Genomic DNA, 16364 nt, shown 5'->3' on the forward strand with positions numbered 1-16364 from the left:
CAGAAAGCCGAAGGCCCAAGCGGTCGTTAAGCTAGACGAGCGTGGGTCGCGCTTCTGGAACACTTCGTTCTCAAATTTCAGCTTGTACCCACTTAGCCTTCACCTAACGGATGTAAAAGAGAGCCTTGTAAGCCCGGTGGGTCGTGACAATTGTAGTCCAGTCCGAACGTTACTCGTAGTACTCCGTACTCGAATCCCCTAAGTGAAGTTTGCCCGCAATATCGTACACATGATTACGCCAAGCCAAGGCCAAGTGAGGCGCGACGCCCGGATAATGGATGTATTGTGTATGGAGTAATTGTTTTGTGCTTTGCAGTGGCGCCAATAGTGCGGGGCAATGAATCCTTCAAGATATAGTTTGTGGCCCTACGGACGTACTAAGTACTAGTAGTATTCATTTCTCAACGATTCTAGTATTTATTTTATCCGGGGCCGCTTTGATCAAATAGTCTTCCATAGTATTTGGCTTGGCCATGACAGATTCTTATATTCGCTAGTAGCGCCACGGGCGTGCGCCAAGTTTATACAATGCCATTCAAGTTTTGAGGCAAATTTTGACTTTATATAACTTGAAGCTCCGTGCAACTGCCGAGCATGGAATACTATGTACTAGTACTAGTACAAGACCAGAGCAAAATGTCCATACACTATTACTACTAGTATTAGTACTGACGAGGGTGTCGGCCACATTGAAACTATCTCATATGTACTAGAACTACTACTAGTAGTACGGGAATAGTAAGTCAGCACTTGGAGGATAAAGTTTCAAGACCCGAACTTCCAGAATAAACCATATTGTACGGAGAACTACCTCCAGGGCCGACCAGGAGTACTCCAGTGCTAAATAGTACCCAACCTTTAATGTCGGCACATGAGAAAATAAACACATCCTTCCAAGGTTCGCCATTGTCCAGACAAGTGCAGAGTTCTACACACACCTTGCAATCCACTATTATAAAGCTTTCTTACAATTAAAGTTGCTCTTTCAAAGATCTCACACTGCCAACCATGCTCCAGGTTCCAAGCCGACCCATCCAATCCGTAGAATCATGCTGCAGGGCTCTATCTGGGAAAGGTGTTGATCGCCTCACCTGAAAGAATTCGAAGTCTGGTCGGAAGGGAGATAGCAGGTAGTTAGTAGAAGCACCACCAATGTCAGTCCTACTAAATACAAACTTGAACCAAGTATGCATATGTACGAGTATGCACATATTACCCATCGATCAGATTTATTTCTCATGCTCCATAGAATCCGCCACAATCCAACCGTCGATCCACACTGCGGCCCGGTGCGAGCGAGCCACGATGTGGCGGGAGCTTGGAACCAATCGAGGTTGATGTGGATCGAAGTCCGGCACCTGGGCATATAATAAGATTCAGTACGAGTACCGAGTACATCCATGGATAGTAGGATGAATTGTTCTTCCATATTGCCGTTATATTTGAATTTGCTATTATATGCATTCGCGTTCACCCATCCACTCATAGGCTTGTACGCAATGGTCATTCCGCATCTATAGGCTCGACAGCTCGTCGGATTGGTTACAGCTACAAGACAAAATGGAATCTGAGTGGATATCATAAGATGCAGACGAAGCTCTGGTTCCATTATTCTCCAACTGGGTATTGTGACTATCGATCGAATCTGAGACCAGTCAAGACAGGAGTGGGGGATCTTGGGCTGGTCTATCCATCGGTGGGTGTGGCCAGGGTGTTGGGAGGTGGATTTGTATGTACTGCGGAGAGCGAGGCGATGAATAGATGGGAAGAGGAGATAAAAGAAGAAAAGAAGACGATGAAATCGTGGAAAGGAAGGAGGTGTGTGAGTATGTGTGTGGATAAGATGAGAATAAAGAAAGGCCATTGCAATGCTCCATCCGTCGCTAAAAAGGATTAAAAAAAGTGAAGGGTTTGCTGGAGATCAAAACAAGCGAGAGAGGGAGAGGGAGCAAAAAAGAAGAGCATGTAACGGAGCTTGGAATGTGTCGCCTGCCTTATTCAGATCCGGTCCGAATTGAATCGAATCAAGCCACGTGAAAGCTATCATTGTGTGTGGGCTGAGCCGAGTCTGGCAAAGCCTATTTCTTCGAGTCCTCCTTCTTGGGAGCCTCGTCCTTCTTCTCCTTCTTCTGCTCTACTTCCTTCTTTTCTTCCTTTTCTTCCTTTTCTTCCTTTTCCTCCTTCTTTCCTCCTTCACCTCGGGCTCGTCCTTCAGTTCCTCGCCATAGAAACGGCGCAAAAACCTCTCGACCTTGACAAACTCAACCTTGACCTCTTGGAGGGTGTTGTCGATGTTCTTCAAAGAAACGTTCTCATCAGGCTCGTCGGTGGTGCCGGCCTCGTCCTTGCCGGCGCCGAAGTGCTGGATCTTCTCGCACCCGTCCTTAACGTTCGTGAGACCCAGTGTAGCTGAGGATCCCTTCAGGAAATGGCCCAGCTGTGACAGTTCCTCCAGCTGCTTATCCGCACTGCAAGCTATTAGCACAATGCAAAATCATATTGAGCTCCAGCCAATCCGGTGGTAGAGATCTTTTGACAGAAACAAAGGTGGATGCTTACATCGCCTTCTCTATCTTCTCGAAAGTAGCATGTGCCTGGTCGAAAAACCCATAGACAATACCCTTGCTGAAATCACGGTCGTCATCATCGTCCATCTCTAGGATCTGCTCAAAGGTGCTCTCATCGATCAGCTCCTTGACATCGGAGAGCTTGGGCGGACCCGTCTTCTGCCATGTGTTAGCGACATCCATCTCGGCCGGCTGGGGGGGTCGGTGGACGCACGGGCTCTTCTGCCTTCTTGGGGTCTGTTGGCGCCATCTCGTCGTGTACTGAGGGGGTCTAGGTGGGTAGGTGGGATGAATGCACCTAGTGCGTGGGGGATCGGATCGTCAAAAGGTAGTAAGAATCAAGCCGGCTCGATCTGAATGAGACCAGTCGAGATCTGCGATAATGGGTTAGCGTTGCTTATTTGAGGACAGCGGCGCAAAGAGGCGCAGAGAAATGCAGGTAGTCGAGGCAGTGAATGGTAGGCAGGTGGCAAACAGGAACAGGGATGTGATGGGTCATCAGGTGTAGGCGGGTGTTCAGGTGGGATGTATGGATGTATCAGAGGCAACCAACAGCCGAAAACCCCGTAATCATACCCTCGCAGTCAAGTCGAACCAGTCAGATTGAACAGAGTTGCGAGCAAGTTACAAGGTTTGTGAATTACAGATAGAAGTTGTGTTTGGGGGTAGGTAGAGGGGATAGTGGAAGTGAGGCAGTGGGCAGCAGACAGTAGACAGTGAATAGATCAGTGTCTGAAGCTCAACAGGTAGGGCGGTGACGCAGCGAGAGGTCGAGGCAGGCAGTAGTCAATCACGTCAATCACGAATTGGCGGCTTACTATGAGAAACCGCTGGTGGCAGGGGGAGATGGAACTATGCGCATATAGAGTGGTGGTGGTGGTGGTGGCGGCGGTAGCACACGGTGGGGAAAGGTATCGCAGCCAGGTGCCGCCAACAGTAGAAAAGAAACAAGAAAGAGGAAGGAGCAAGTGATCGAGGGTTCGAATGAAGTAGACAAAGTAGGTATACAATGAGTAGATCAATCGGGTATCGTGTGGCTGAGGGGATTGGAGGGGGAGGGGCAGAAATTGAAGTCCGTTTGGGGGGGGGGAGAGGCTGAGGTTGGATTGGATGGCAGATTGCGGGGGGTGGGCAAGTCGGAGGATTCACCTTTTTTTTGTGATTTTATTATTTTGTGTGATGGGTGATCGACGTGGAGGGAAAAGGGGTAGAGAAGAAAGGAAAAGAGTCGAGAAGGGGAGAGGAGAGGGAGAGAAGAGGAAGAGAAGGAGAGAGGAAGTGGAAATGGAAGTGGAAGAGAGAGGGTAAGGGGCGGAGACGGTGTGGGTAAGCCTGCCACTTGACTGCCACTCTCTCTCTCGGGGAGGAAGATTATGAGGAATCTGGAAATTTCAACTCTTTTTAACTGATAGCATCAATGGGATCCCCTTGATACTATTCTTTACTCTTAATCAGATTCGATCTAGAGTTCTCTATCTTCCTATTTTACCTTATACAATAAATGGTGTGGGGGGTTGATGTGGTCCATGTTCCTCCAATGCTTCTACACCCTTCCATGCTCTTGCATTGTACTATTTGGTCTCTCCTTTTAACTCCGAATAACCCACACGGAGTGGTTCCCGTACGGAGTATTTCTGCGATATTAATACCTACTATTCTTCGGGGTATCTCATTCCCCCTTTTGCGGGCGCCCTACAATGAGTTGGAGTATTCTTTTGACCTTCCTATACCAGATCATTTCCGGGGCCCGATGGGCATTGTAAATGAGAATAAATGAGCCTGAACACCAAACCAGTTAATATATGGTTAGTTCTCCCTCAGCGGAAAGTGCGCGAGCCCCCAAAATGAAGGGTTTGGAAAAAGAAAAGAGAGGATGAAAAATCCATTCCCCCGGGTGTCGCTCCACTCCGTCCCGAACAATGTGAGGTCATCGGTCAGGCCCTATCGGCTCCCACTCAACCCTATTCGGTAGGAGACTGTAGGTGAACCAATGTAGCAGTGGAGAAAGAGGGGCTACCAGAGACAGCAATCTAAAAGAAAGATAAAAATAAAAATAAGATAGTGACAGCGAGAGAAAAGAGAAAAGAGACAAGAGACTAGCCGCAGCGGAGCAGCCGCAACGCGACATCACTCATCTTTCATGCATCACCGGGCGCCGATCTTCTATCAGCGCAATCGAAATGTAACCAGGGGTAGCAGCAGTACCATAGGTAGCACAATGACAGGATAGAATTGAAGAAGGCGAAAGCGGAAACGGAAATGGAAGCGAGGCAACTGGACGTGTGAAGGTCTTCCAGACAGACCAGCAGTAAAGTGCGAGTAGCAGCGGGTCACCTGGGTGGGACACTCTTAGAACAGGAGCTGGTAACCGGCAGCAAATCCCGTCGAGTTCAGGACAAAGAGCAAGGAGACGAGGGACCCGATCCTTGGACCGCAAGCGGACATGGCCTGGGCCTTCTGGGACCATACCGTCGACATTGGTAGGGCCAGAGCCCGCTGGCTTGATGGTTAGCTGGTTTGCTAGTTAATTAGCCCGTGAGCTGGTTTGATGGTTTTGGCTGGTCCGGACGCAGAGCAGGGCAGAGGTTGGGCTAAGACAGGATGCTGTCACCGATGACGAGGTCGGGCATGGGCCGACTGTGCTGCTCTGTTTCTGTTTCTTTTCTTTTTTTGCTTTGGATGAGACCTGGACCGACTGGCCTAGATTGCACTAGAACAGGAACAGATGACACAGAGCTGTCAGGACTTACAGTTTATTATGGAGTCAGCCTTGAACAGAAAGCCTACTCCAAGTGTTATTATATATGGACAGCGCAAACCATTTTCATTTTGGCAAATTCACAATTTGTGGTCGTCCCGGCAGGCTTCCACCAATCAGCGACAGATCCTTACGCCATGACATCATGGCGGGGAATCAGCCTCTGATGTCATAACCAGCCATAAACAGCCATAAAATACTAGAGTAGAGTAGAGTATGAGTATCTAGAGTATACGGTACTACGGAGTATGATCTAGCCTACCTTATTTAGGTACAGACCATCACTGCTAGTATAACCTGATGAAGTACGAATTATTGATAGACCAGCATACTCGTAGCCGCAACATGCTATAGTTACCCTCAAACGTACTACTAGTACTCTTACTACTAGTACTAATACTACACCAATATGCCGAGCACAATAGTACCCCCTGCATGATGTCAGGCTGCATCGTGCAACCTCCGAGTCGGACTGGGGAACATTGCCAATCAACTCGGTCACACACGCATTTCATCGCCGACAGCTTCGGCACATATCAAGGAACCGATCGTCCTCTCATTATCACCTGGACCGGCCAGCTGCTCGTATCGGACCATGCTGCAAACCTCGACTCGATCACTTCCAAAAATAGGTCGTCAGATATGCCAGGACTAGTGCCGGTGCCAATACCAGTGCCAGATACGAGATGACAGGCTGTGGAACACACCCAAGCCTACATAGGTTTAGCGGCATGTTAGAACTGACCGGCGTGGAAACTATCCGTTTGGCCCCCCCAGCCTAAACAACCAGACAAATCAGCAATGCGCGATATCATCTAGGCCGTAACCGAACAGACGAATGCACATGGCTAAGAGAGAAGCACGCTAGAGTTGGAGCAAATACCCGGTCAGTGCGAGCGTTGAGGGATGATCGCGGATGACTTCAAAACAAACGGGACTGGAGGACTGGGGGAACAAAGGAGAGGGAGAGAAAACAAGAAGTGCCCAGTCTATTGAAGCAACAGCCTCATTCACCTACCCCGGACACTCGGACACCAGGATTAATAGCCCCCATAGCCACCCGGGCCGCCGGGGGGAGCCTTCGATCACCCTTCTAGAAGGCTTATGTCATCATCCGAGGTCCGTTTTGTTGAGCTTCACCTGCAAGACTCCTTTCCCAACGCCAACCCCATCGTCAACGAGGAATCATTCCTCCCCTCCTGAGTCCTCGACTCGATTCAACCCCTTCATCAATAATCACGATATAGTCATCTACCAAAATGGCCTCCAAGCAGCCTCGCTCTTCCTCTCCCTCAGGCCTGACCAGAGGGTACCTCTTCCTCTACAACACAACCAATCTCTTCACCTGGGCCATCTGCGTGATCTATACCGCAAGCCTCATTCCCGCCGCCCTGCGAAATGATTCCCTCCATACCATCTTCCAGGAAACTGCCAACCCCCTTCTCATCGGGACGCAATCGCTGGCCATCCTCGAAGTTGTACACAGCATCCTCGGCCTCGTGCGCGCTCCCTTTCTCACCACCGCGATGCAAGTTGCGTCGCGACTGCTTCTGGTCTGGGGAATCATGGCAATCTTCGGTGGCGATATCGTTGGTGCCGAGAAGACGCAGCTAGGTGACTACGCTTATCTGGGCTGTGTGACAGCTTGGGGTATTACTGAGATTATTCGCTACGGTTTCTTCGCTATTACGCTCTCTGGAAACCAAGTCCCCGCTTGGTGGACTTGGCTGAGATATAATACTTTTTATGTCCTGTACCCCGTTGGTATTTCCAGCGAGTGTGCGCTTGTTTATCTTGCGCTTGGCCCGGCGGGCGAAATTGAGCCGCTTCTCAAGTGGTTCCTGGTTGCTGTCTTGGCTATCTATGTGCCAGGTAAGTCTTTGATGTCTCCCCCTGATCATTTGCTTGACTTTTCCTTACGGATGATTCAATTAGGCTCTTACGTTCTCTACACCCACATGATTGCGCAGCGCCGTAAGGCCCTTCGGGGTAAGAAGCGTGCCGATTAAATTCGGGCTGGACGGAGTTGCGGATTTTATTATTAGAGAGGATCAGCTGGATCTCTTGTTATTCCTGGATATCAATTGTATGATAGACGCCCGAAAAGTCGGGCTAAAAGTTCGACAATAATCTATAAGTTATAATATTCCATAGACCAACCTGTGCGTTTCCAGGTCGGAATAGATTCAAGTTGAAGGATATACAGTATCCGTCGACATCTATGGCAAGCTTTGGAAGTATTCACAGCTCACGCATTATATCCTGCACCGCTTTCGCAGCAAACCTTCTTCGCTCACTGTCTGGCAACTCGGAGCCCATATCTAAATGCACCAACCCGTTAGCAATGCACCAAAATCGCCAGAGAATCAACGTACCTCGTAGAGATTGCATGCGCATGATCAATGTCTCTATCGATTCAACTTTATCCTCTTCCTCATCGCCATCACTCTCCCCATCACTATCTCCATCGCCGCCGCCTCGCTCAATCGCCATCCGCAGACCAACCATTTCTCGCTCCAATTCATTTACCTCCATTCCAAACCCACTACCACCCTCCCGATCAAACCCAAGCAATTCCGCCTCAAGATCATCATCGAGTCCATCCTCCCCTGCAGCACTCCAATCATGCGTTTCAAGAACCTCTTTGACCCTCGGCATGCCCTCGTATTCTACATATATCAATTAGCATGGCCCCGAAAAAGCAGAGCAGGGTAGAGCAGCAACATACCACCAAACTTGTTCTTAGTCTTCTCCTTCTCCTCCCCAAGCGGATCCCACTCAACAACCTCCCATCCAAACAACCCCATATCAAAAAGTCGATCTTCCCACCACCCCACTGAGAGTGGTACATCTCCCCCAAGCTCATCCCCGCGTCCTCCTCAGGATCCCGCGCAGACGCGGAAGCAGACACGGGAGTTGACTTCCCACCAGCCCCAACAAGCAAAAATACACCAGGAACATCCATCCCACCCCGCTCCTCATCAATACATCCCTTCACAGCTCCGATGTCACGCATCAGCGCGCTCAGGGCAAGGACATCTTCGGACTGGGCGACGTCCACATCTGCATTTGCATCGTTGCGCGGACCAGGGGCCCGGACAGCGACGACTAGAGCGCCGACGGCTTCGCGGACGATTTGAGCCTCTTCGCTAAGGAAGTCGTTTTTCCATATTTCTGAGCCGGAACTCGAGTCGGGGGTGGAGGTGGAGGTGGAATTGGAATTGGAGTTGTTCTTTGGCGCGGGGAGGAGGGGCACCTCGTCGACCCAGATTGGTACTTCGGCTGTGTAGTATTTTGTACTTAGGCGGAGGGGGCTGTGGGTTGTGTAGCCTGCGAAGGAGGGTTGGGGAGGTATTGGCCTTTGCGAGCTTGTCTCTGGCTCTGTCTCTGTCTCTGTCTCGGGCTGTGTTTGGGATTGCGATTGTGTTTCTTGCTCGTTATCTTTTGATGATTCGGGGATTGGCTGTGAATTCGGGATCTCTGTTACGGGGACGCCGCTTAGAGTGTGCAGTAGAGGAGGAATGATCGAGGGGGATTGTGTTGGTGGGGTTAGGATGAGCAGACGGCGTGGATTGGGGACGTTCTTTGCGGGTGGTTTGGATGGGGCGGAGGTTGATGAGGGCATGGTGAGTCTGATATTGTTGGAGGTAGGTGTGTATCTCTGGATGATTGTTTCGCTCAAGGTTGATGTGGGTGCGCTTGGTTGAAGTTGTAGTGGGAGGTTGGAAGGTCGAAGTTGTCCCCGCATTGAGAAAAGTTGCGGAGATTCTGCTGAGGGGCAAGTCTCGAGTATAAAATTGGCCAGCTCTGTCTTTTAGGCCATTGGATACCCAGGCTGATGATTAAATGGAAGTTTGAGATAATTGCAGGGTATTCCTGTTTTATTTTTATTTTCAGTTTTTTTTGGGTTTCAATTTCTGCTTTGCTACGTTTGTCATTGTGCAGCGCAATGCCCTCGTGGGCGATCAAACAAGGCTCACAGAGCATATACCATTGACAATTGTAATAGAATAGCCCCACTGCCCGTGAATAGCAGTGCTATAGCATCCGTCTACGCAAACTTAACTGGACAGCGGTAACCGGGTATTCATTCGTGAGCGAAAATACAAGCCAGACGAATGACGCCCAAACCCAGCAAGAAGAAGCCTGAGAATTTTCCCCTAAACCAAAAACAAGTGAAAAAAATGACAAACGCCAACCACGGTAATCCTGCCAGGTCTCGTTGCTTCGCTTCGCTTCGTCCTCGTCGGGATACCCATTTTAACCCCTCCGCTGGCCGCGCGCGCGCTGCACGGTGGCCTTACCACGGGCCAAACCGACACCGCGCCCACGCACGCCTCGTGAGCGGAACATGGGGGCGTTCCTAGAAGAATATTCCGTTAGCAAATGTTGTTTCAGAAGATCCGGTAGCCCTCTTGGCTGCCGGTAGGATGCTAGTTGCTAGCTGCTACTAGCGCTTGACGTACCTCAGCATGTCCGGCACGATGAAGAATCGCACATGGCTTCCCCGGATGTAGACCTGATCGAGATGGGAGACGCGGCCGTCGCGGGCAGTAACGGTGATATCCTTCAGTTGGACGTTCATGTTGTCCTCGGCTGCGATTGAAAACTGTTAGCAGAGGTTCGAGCTGTGGCTGTGGGCGGATCTATTGCAATTGCCAGCCAGGCAACGTTCCGAAACCCTCCCAGATCCAGATTGCAAGCCCATTCAGCCGAGATATGATGATCCACGCACCTTCCAAAAGCTTCCCCCGGTAGACGACTCCCGATGTGATTTCGAGGGTAACGACATGGCCCTGCGATCAAGTTAGCGGTCTGCAATCACAAGCGAACGAGAACTCCCAAGGAAGTGGAAGAGCTCTCTTCTTTCTCTTCCGCTTCTTATTGCATTCTCGGGTAATTGGAAGCAATGAGCTGGACGACGACGGACCTGCGCTTCGTTGAGGAGCTTGATCGGAATGCCGATCGTGCTAGTGAGCTTGCCCATCGCGGCAGAGTGAGAAGGCGGAGAGAGGAATCGATGAGAAGGCGAAAATTGAATTCGAGGTGAGCTATCCCAGTGACTCTTGGTGTGTCACGGGGCGATGGCGGGGTGGATGAGGGCGAAGAAAGCGACGGTGTTGAGAGAAGAAGCGGAGGGCGCGAGGTGAGTTTTGCGGCGCAACTCCCTCCTTTCCGCTTTGGGCCACCTTTCTCCGCGAAAACCAACCACCACCACCACCACCACCCATTCACCAATCTTCATGGATTTACTACAATAACACTTCCCTCCTTCACCTTCACAGCACATCTCCTGGGTATCATCTAGCATACGCAGCTATGGCCGGCTCACCCAATTCCAACCTCCGCGCCTTCAACCACGCCGTCCACACCCTACTCAAACAACCCGCCCAGTTTCTCCCACACCTCACAATCCCAACCTTCACGTATCTCCCAGAGGAATTAGGGCCGCATCTCGTCAATTCAGACCCCCAAAATACCTCCAAAGCAAAAATCCCCACAATCAAAGCCCTGGTCCTAGACAAAGATAACACGCTCTGTCCCCCGAAAACAACAACCTTCCCTCCACAAATCCTCTCCAAACTTGCTGCTCTCCGACAATCACCAACCTCTCCCTTCCGCCACCCAAACAGCATTCTCATCGTCTCCAACCGTGCAGGAAGTCACCCCAAATATGACCATGAAATCTCATCACTAGAGTCCCAGCTCGCGCACCTCTCAATCCCAGTCTTCCGACTCCCCGCCGGCGTGGAGAAGAAGCCCTTCTGCGGGAATGAAGTCGTACAATGGCTTCGAGAGCGGGAGGTTGTTGATTCGCCGGACCAGATTGCCGTTGTTGGGGATCGGTTGGGAACAGACGTCGTGATGGCGGGTTTGATGGGTTCGTGGAGTGTTTGGTGCAAAGAGGGTGTTTTTGAGCCTGGTGAGGCTGGGAAGCCGGAGCGTAATATCTTGGAGAAGATGGAGGTTTGGGTTGAGAAGTACTTGAGGGGGAAGGGCTATAAGGCGCCAATGCCGAGGGGTTGGGAGAAGGTGTAGAGTAGATGGGTTTTGTATTGGGGGTGGAGGGGAGATTGTTCGAGTTTGTAGGATACGATTCTGAAGCATCTATATACCCAGAGCGGCGCGCGCACTTACATTATTATTGATACGACTACATTCCAGTACCTAAGTCCCAAGGTTAGTAGGTTCAAGTAAGAAAGCCATGCTACCAGAGTGGAAGATACCTGTGAAGACCATCTAACCTACAATATGGATCATCAGCGAGTCAGAGCTCGCAAGAACAACCGAAGTAAATAATTATGAACGCCAGTCTCGGTCTTGGTGGAGTGAATAAGTTCCCTGATTTCAAGTTCCTTCTCAATCTCACGGAGAACCCCCACAGTATATTCAAGGTTGTTGGTCTATGCAAGGAAAACTTGAAGCCAATAGCTCCGAGGATCCTTTTGGTAGTTCTCGGGTACAATTGATATTGAAGTCGCACTGGCAGAAACCAGGAGAAAAAGGCGCGATGAACAAAGACGAAACGAACTCGAACCAAGGTTGATAAAATAATGTAAAAGCAAAAGGATGAAGAAACTTGAGGCAAACCGCCAGAGGGGTCAACTGGTCTCTCGCACGCAGCTTACCAAGTTATCCATTGTGAAAAGTGCCGAATCACGATGCCAATATGACCTCAGGCCTTGAAAGGAACCTTGGAAAGCTGATTGGTTTTAGTATGCGAAGAACCCAGAGACGAACGATGAAGCCCAGACAACTTGAACATGCGGTACTAATAGTAGTAGTAGCATTTGACGAACTTGAACTTAATAGTACCTCCAAGTACGGGGAAGAAGACTCGGGGCCGTCCAAGGCTCCTCTATGTCCTCCAGGGCTGCACTATACGAACTATGAAAAATTTGAACTTGAAGTCTCGATAAGAAATGCAGTATCTTAATCACAGAATGATCATGCTTAGATATATCTCAGTACTATGCTTGACAAACAAAAAGTAGATTCGGGCCCAACATCAATCTCCCACTACGCCGCCAGACCAGCGCCCTCTTTCAGCTTCCAGAAGCCCGAACAGAGAATATCTCAACTCAGGCCGAACCCCTAGAAGCAACGCCGGAATCGCCAGTTCCCATAGGAGACCGACAGGACAGCTCGTGCAAAAAGACAGGCTCCAAAACTCGTAAAAGAATGATCATCAAACACGAGGGGGATGGTATGCAGACTGTCACGTCGCCATGGAAATAAATCCTGGAACAAGTCAAGTCTGATATGCCGCCCTCGGCTAAGCCAAAAAAACATTCAAACAGGAAAAAAAAAGTGGAAAATGAAAAGGAAATTCAGGGGGGATGGAAGTCGCCGTCCAAGCCGGTCGGTCTGTTTGGCATAACCGCGTAAAAAGGGCCCTGGCCAGCAAACCAAGGCAAGAAAAAGAAGACAAAATGAAAATGCTGGTTTGCAGACCAGGGGACGAAAAGAGAATTTCAGAAGTAAAAAAGGCAATCAATGATTCAACCGGGACATCCAGGAAACATTGAAAGGGTAGAATGTAATGAAAATAACAATCCAAAATGGAAAGAAAAGTAGCAAAAACTCGCTTTAGGACCGGCCCCAGAATGGAAAGGGTATTAGAACAACGCACAACAAAAGGGATATATGCCACGCAATGAACAGAAAAAGCAGTAACAAGTCCAGTCGAAATTGCTTTCCCGGTCATCGCCAGCGAGACGCGTTATCCGAATCAGACCAGACAATCATGTTTGCGCCAGCCAGACCCGGGTAACCATCGAATACATCCGAGATGGAAACCAGAACCCATCAACATAAGCGCCGTAAGCACTCCAAAGGCCGTGAAACGTGAAAAAGGGGAATCAAGTAAAAAAATGCTATAATCAATTTCTGCGCCAGAAGCATTTGATAGCTCCGTTCAGGACCCAGTAGGAAGGCCGTTTGAGTTGATCTCGTCGAGGTTGACCATACCATGGTGAGAGTAATCGGGCATCCCCGGAGAAGCATGGCCAGGCATGCCGTGCATCGGGAGGTCGAAACTAGGACCATCATGAGAGACGGTGTAGTTGACGTTATGATGCTTGGGGTACATATCGTTCATTGAAAGGCCGTCCTCGGCGAAGTCCGATTGCTGATCATGCGCGAAGCCATACATGTCGGATGAGCCATGGGACAGGTTCGACAAAGGAGGAGAGTGGTTGGCAATCATAGGATCCGCTGGGCTGACACCAGAGTAAGGCGATGGCGCATGCGATCCGACAGTGGATGTGTCGGAGGGTCCTGCAGAAATATACGAAACATTGAACTGCGGAGCCATGCTGGCGACTGGTGTTGAATCTCCTCGAGCGGCACTGCTGAACATCGACGGGCTGGCAAATTCAGATGGCGAACCCGCGGTAGTCGCAGACATGGGGTTCGGTCGGAAATCCAATCCATAGCCCTCGGTGTCGATGCGTAAATCTGTGGGAAGGGCGTGGACGGATTGCGGGATAGGCGCATAGATTCCAGAGTCGGTGTGGTTGAACGGAGCGGGCGTTTGCGGCATGTGGAAGGAGTGCATGGGGGCTTGCAGGGCAGAGATGTCAACCGCCGCCGGGACGGACCGACTACGCTGGCGCTTGTGACCACGAGCAGCGGGCATATTGAAGCCCAGATGATTGGCGTCCTGGTACAGTCCCACATAGGGGGCCTGAGCGTAGTGATTGGGCTGAGATGCAGGGCGCTGAATAAAGGGAGGCGACATCGTGGAGGGTGCAGCAGGTGTGGTAGGTACGGCGGGTACAGCAGGGACAGCAAAGTTGTTGTTGTTGGCATGGTATGCCAAGCGGTTCTGGAAGGATTCCAATGATACAAGCTTTGCGAGCTGGACACTCAAAACCTTGGGGTGACCCCCCTAGGTGATGAACCATGATCTGACTCGCTTGCTGCTCCTCGGTGAAATCACCACATTGGTAGAAGCCCCCTGAGTTGGATGAATCCATGTAAAACATAGGTGGACGGTTCAATTCCACCACTAACCCACCAGGCCGAGGTGGCGCGCCGTTCGGTCCTGGGGTCGGGCCCCTGTCTCCAATGTGATGTTCTTGATATGGGCGAAGGGGTACTCGATCTTATAGCCGGCAGAGTCGTTGTTGATATAATATGTCATGCAAGCCTTGTCAGGTGAGTAAAAAACCACCAAGTCCATGGCATTCTGGCCAATGCGCCGCCAGCTACCGATAGTCAAGGAGCGACAGGTGAAATGCGAAATGACTGTTAGTTGTTAGCCGAATGTTCAAATCGTGTGGCGCCCGGAGTATTGTATACACGTACCAACTTTCCCGGTAGGGCTAGTCTCATTCGCATACATGCTGGGAGCTCCGTATCCTGCCGAACGGCCAAAGGGGTCTCGAGTTCCGGGTTTGGTGGGGTCGAATTGCATCGCAAGGTAATGGCGCATCGACTCGGGAATTGAATCGCAGCCTTCGCCAGTCTCGATACTCTTCTTCGCAAGCATCTTGATTTTAGCGCGACTAGTAGAGTCAGCATTTTGATATTCTAGGGCTTCCAGCGTTCTTTGAGACCTACCGGTTCTGGAACCAAATTTGTACTGATCGCTCGGTCATATTGATGTCACTTGCGATTCGTTCCCGAGTAGCAGCGGTGGGGGTAGGGTTCTTGTTGAATTCGACTTCGAGGGTGACGAGTTGATCCTGGGTGGCCCGTTGACGCTTGTTGTTCTTCTGTTGTTGGGTCAATGTGCTCTTGCGCGGTGGGCGACGCGCAGAATTGGCTGTTGTGACGCTTGAGGTTGAAGGCGAAGGGGTGGAGTTTGTTGGCGAGGATGAGGCAGCGGTATGCGCGCCTGTTAAGTCAGGCGTTTCTGTAAAGGAAGACATTTTCAATGTTGCGATACGGCGATAAGCACAAATATTTCGAAGGGTTTGCCTAGAATGATGTCGCGAAAGTAATCCCGAGTATTTCCGTGTGCTTTTTTATGACTTTTTTTCAATTGCGGATGCCGTATGTGTTTCAAAGGGTGAAAAATGTTCGAAGCGTGACGATCCGGCCGACAAGTAGAGATGTTGGGGGGTGTGGTTGTAGAAAATGAGGAAGAGTCTTCCAAGTCTTGTTCTCTCGAAGCAGCGTCAAGCGCGAGAGGATAATTCAAAATGAATGAAAGGGATTCTGGGGAAAGATCGAGTCGAGTCAAATCGAATCAAATCGAGATCGCGATCGATGCTGGGCAGAAACCGGGGGGGGGGTTGGGTTGGGTGGTAAGGGCGCGTCGCAGAGGCGTCCCGTGTAAAGGAAGGTGGGATAAATAAAAGGCTGGCCTATGCAGCAGTAAAAGAAGGGCGGATTGATTCAGTGATCGACCTGGTCGGATAAAAGACTGGAGGTTGGATGACTGGAATCGCAAGGCCTAGTTGAATCGATCAACGGGTTGGGAACGTGGAATCTCTCTGTTCTTTTTGGGGGGAAAAGGATAGGAGAAGCCGGTTCGAGTGAAATGAAAGAATGGGTGGGGGATAGGGGGGATGGGAATAAGAATGAGCGGTACGGTCGTCGTGAAAGAGTGAAACGAACGACCTAGTCGAAAAAGAAAAGAAGGTGAGAAAAAGGGAATGAAGACGACACACGAGAAGAGGAACAGAGAGAGAGGCAGAGGAGGTGGAGGAGTGGGCACATCAGGAGATGCTGACTACTCAACTGGCAACTGGCAACTGGCAGCCACAGGCACAGGCAGAGACTATTGGCAGCTCGTGGGTCTTCTCCCCCCCCCCCAAGCACTACTGACTTCCTTGGTTTGCGACTATGGATCTGATGGATCATATGGATATCGACTGTCAAAACTATCTACTCCATAATCCTTTCTTAGCATTGCTTCTATTTTGACAATTACTTGTCTTCTCGTCCTCTACTCTGCCTCTATCTACTTCTCCCCGGTTGCCCGTTTGCCCTTGGCCCCATGCGTCTGCCTGCATCAACATGGGGCCGGACACTGGGCATTGGGACATCGCTGCCTCACCCTCGGGCTCCTTGCACAGAAAATCTGT

The 16364-nt window shown here is 50.4% G+C and overlaps 7 protein-coding genes across 7 annotated transcripts; 2 read left to right on the forward strand and 5 right to left on the reverse strand.

The window, feature by feature from the left end:
• Window positions 1–2134: 2134 nt before the first annotated feature.
• N7509_010674 (Hpt domain-containing protein) lies at window positions 2135–2817 on the reverse strand (the record flags this gene model as incomplete). Its single annotated transcript, XM_056635311.1, has 3 exons — window positions 2135–2468; window positions 2560–2726; window positions 2782–2817. 3 exons carry the CDS (start codon window positions 2815–2817, stop codon window positions 2135–2137), a joined length of 537 nt encoding a protein of 178 aa, XP_056485931.1.
• Window positions 2818–4916: 2099 nt separating this feature from the next.
• Window positions 4917–5469, reverse strand: N7509_010675 (uncharacterized protein; the record flags this gene model as incomplete). The annotated part of the gene is made up of 2 exons (XM_056635312.1): window positions 4917–5063; window positions 5410–5469. The coding sequence occupies 2 exons, from the start codon at window positions 5467–5469 to the stop codon at window positions 4917–4919; spliced, it is 207 nt and encodes a 68-aa protein (XP_056485932.1).
• A 1115-nt stretch (window positions 5470–6584) lies between these two features.
• N7509_010676 (protein tyrosine phosphatase-like domain-containing protein) lies at window positions 6585–7334 on the forward strand (the record flags this gene model as incomplete). Its single annotated transcript, XM_056635313.1, has 1 exon — window positions 6585–7334. One exon carries the CDS (start codon window positions 6585–6587, stop codon window positions 7332–7334), a length of 750 nt encoding a protein of 249 aa, XP_056485933.1.
• Window positions 7335–7566: 232 nt separating this feature from the next.
• N7509_010677 (adaptin-binding domain-containing protein) lies at window positions 7567–8950 on the reverse strand (the record flags this gene model as incomplete). Its single annotated transcript, XM_056635314.1, has 2 exons — window positions 7567–7994; window positions 8128–8950. 2 exons carry the CDS (start codon window positions 8948–8950, stop codon window positions 7567–7569), a joined length of 1251 nt encoding a protein of 416 aa, XP_056485934.1.
• Window positions 8951–9585: 635 nt separating this feature from the next.
• Window positions 9586–10312, reverse strand: N7509_010678 (putative small nuclear ribonucleoprotein SmD3; the record flags this gene model as incomplete). The annotated part of the gene is made up of 4 exons (XM_056635315.1): window positions 9586–9688; window positions 9792–9921; window positions 10061–10121; window positions 10256–10312. 4 exons carry the CDS (start codon window positions 10310–10312, stop codon window positions 9586–9588), a joined length of 351 nt encoding a protein of 116 aa, XP_056485935.1.
• A 332-nt stretch (window positions 10313–10644) lies between these two features.
• Window positions 10645–11364, forward strand: N7509_010679 (phosphatidylglycerophosphatase; the record flags this gene model as incomplete). The annotated part of the gene is made up of 1 exon (XM_056635316.1): window positions 10645–11364. The coding sequence occupies one exon, from the start codon at window positions 10645–10647 to the stop codon at window positions 11362–11364; it is 720 nt and encodes a 239-aa protein (XP_056485936.1).
• A 1879-nt stretch (window positions 11365–13243) lies between these two features.
• N7509_010680 (homeobox domain-containing protein) lies at window positions 13244–15203 on the reverse strand (the record flags this gene model as incomplete). The annotated part of the gene is made up of 5 exons (XM_056635317.1): window positions 13244–14188; window positions 14232–14287; window positions 14344–14577; window positions 14638–14837; window positions 14893–15203. 5 exons carry the CDS (start codon window positions 15201–15203, stop codon window positions 13244–13246), a joined length of 1746 nt encoding a protein of 581 aa, XP_056485937.1.
• Window positions 15204–16364: the final 1161 nt, after the last annotated feature.

This window comes from Penicillium cosmopolitanum, assembly GCF_028827165.1.
Source record: "Penicillium cosmopolitanum strain IBT 29677 chromosome Unknown utg000009l:1.0-9042332.0:1.0-9050551.0, whole genome shotgun sequence".
NCBI lineage: Eukaryota > Fungi > Ascomycota > Eurotiomycetes > Eurotiales > Aspergillaceae > Penicillium > Penicillium cosmopolitanum.